We start from the raw sequence: 1564 nt of genomic DNA, 5'->3' as shown, positions 1-1564 counted from the left end.
CGGCAGGTGTGAATAAAATGATTCCAAGACCTTAAAACCATTGAAGAATTAAGCACATTATGTATTTAGACTCAATTCTTTTTTTTGGCAAATAAAAATTTTTATTAACCAAAAGGAAAGAGCAACAGCTCAAAGATTACAAGCACCAAAACAAAGGTACACTAGTTCCCCAACAGGACCAAAACAAAACCACCTAAACTAGAACCTGACAGCAACAGGCCTAATACAGCAACAAAGCAATGTCTGAATCTCTACATCTGCAAGCAACCTTAAAAACAATTTCTTTAACAATTTGCTCAGCTGATTGTATATGACCAACAAAGACTCTTTGATTCCTTTGAATCCACAGGCAATAAACTGCTTCAGCAAAACCAGCAAGGAGAAGTTTGCTCACAGCAATACATTTTTTACTCATTCTCATAGCAAATTGGAGCTCCTGATCAAAAGCTTGGCTACTCCTATTGATATGCAGAATCTGCAGGAATTTCTGCCAAACTTGTCTAGCATAAGAACACTGAAAGAACATGTGCTGCACTGATTCTGGATCAACACCACATAAACTGCAAACACCATCAGTAACTATGCCCCACTGCATGAGTCTGTCTTTGGTAAGAAGCCTCCCATGTACAGCAAGCCACAAAATGAAAAGACTTTTAGGACTAGCAAAGTTATTACAAACCACTCTCCTCCAATAAACTTTAGGAAACTGACCCAACAAACACAGGTACATCTTCCTGATAGAGTAACCACCAGTAGAAAAGAAAAGTTGCTTGCACATAGGATCCCTATCCAGCAAATCTCTACACCCCCAAATCTTCTTAAGAACTCAGGAAGCAGAACCTGGCAGAGCCATGGTGAACAAATCCTTGCCCTTGATATAGTATGCATTGACCCATTTAACCCATAGAGCATCAGGTTTGAAAGCCAAAGCCCACAAAAGCTTCAGAATAGCAGCTTTGTTCCAAAGATAGAAGTTTTTCACATTTTGCCCACCAGCAACTCTAGGTTTACACACTGAATCCCAAGCAATGGAAGCTTTCCTAGAGGTTTTGGTGTCACCAGTCCACAAATAGGTCCTACAAATTCTTTCTATCTCTCTGATAACCTTTTTTGGGAGCATAAATATTTGGCTCCAGTAGGTTTGAAGGCTAAACAAGATCACCTTCACCAACTGTAACCTTCCAGCATAGGACAATTTCTTAGCAACCCAAGAAGAAACTCTAGAGTAGAACTTATCAATGAGAGGTTTACACTGGTTAATGGTCAGTTTGGAACTAAAAAGTGGAACTCCTAAGTATTTAAAAGGAAGGCTGCCTTTAGAAATACCAAGAGAAACCATAATTGCATCTTGTTCCCACTGAGGCACACCAGAAAAATAGATCTCAGTTTTCTCCATATTAGCTTCCAACCCAGAAGCTTGAGAGAAACAGGAAAAAGCTTTAAACATAAGCTGCAGGGAGATAATGTCACCTCTAGCAAAAAGCAACAAATCATCTGCAAACATGAGATGAGTGAGCTTGACCTTCTCACATTTAGGATGATAGTTGAAATCAGGATTGGTAGC

At 39.4% G+C, this 1564-nt stretch overlaps 1 protein-coding gene across 1 annotated transcript; it reads right to left on the bottom strand.

The window, feature by feature from the left end:
* Positions 1 to 220: 220 nt before the first annotated feature.
* LOC110795492 (uncharacterized) lies at positions 221 to 778 on the bottom strand. The gene has a single exon (XM_022000508.1). It carries the CDS (start codon positions 776 to 778, stop codon positions 221 to 223), a length of 558 nt encoding a protein of 185 aa, XP_021856200.1.
* Between the last annotated feature and the right edge of the window lie 786 nt (positions 779 to 1564).

The sequence above is a fragment of the Spinacia oleracea genome, chromosome 6 (genome assembly GCF_020520425.1).
Source record: "Spinacia oleracea cultivar Varoflay chromosome 6, BTI_SOV_V1, whole genome shotgun sequence".
In the NCBI taxonomy this organism is placed as follows: domain Eukaryota; kingdom Viridiplantae; phylum Streptophyta; class Magnoliopsida; order Caryophyllales; family Amaranthaceae; genus Spinacia; species Spinacia oleracea.
The sequence above is the reverse complement of the archived record's forward strand: the minus strand, read 5'-3'. Positions and strand labels throughout refer to the sequence as shown.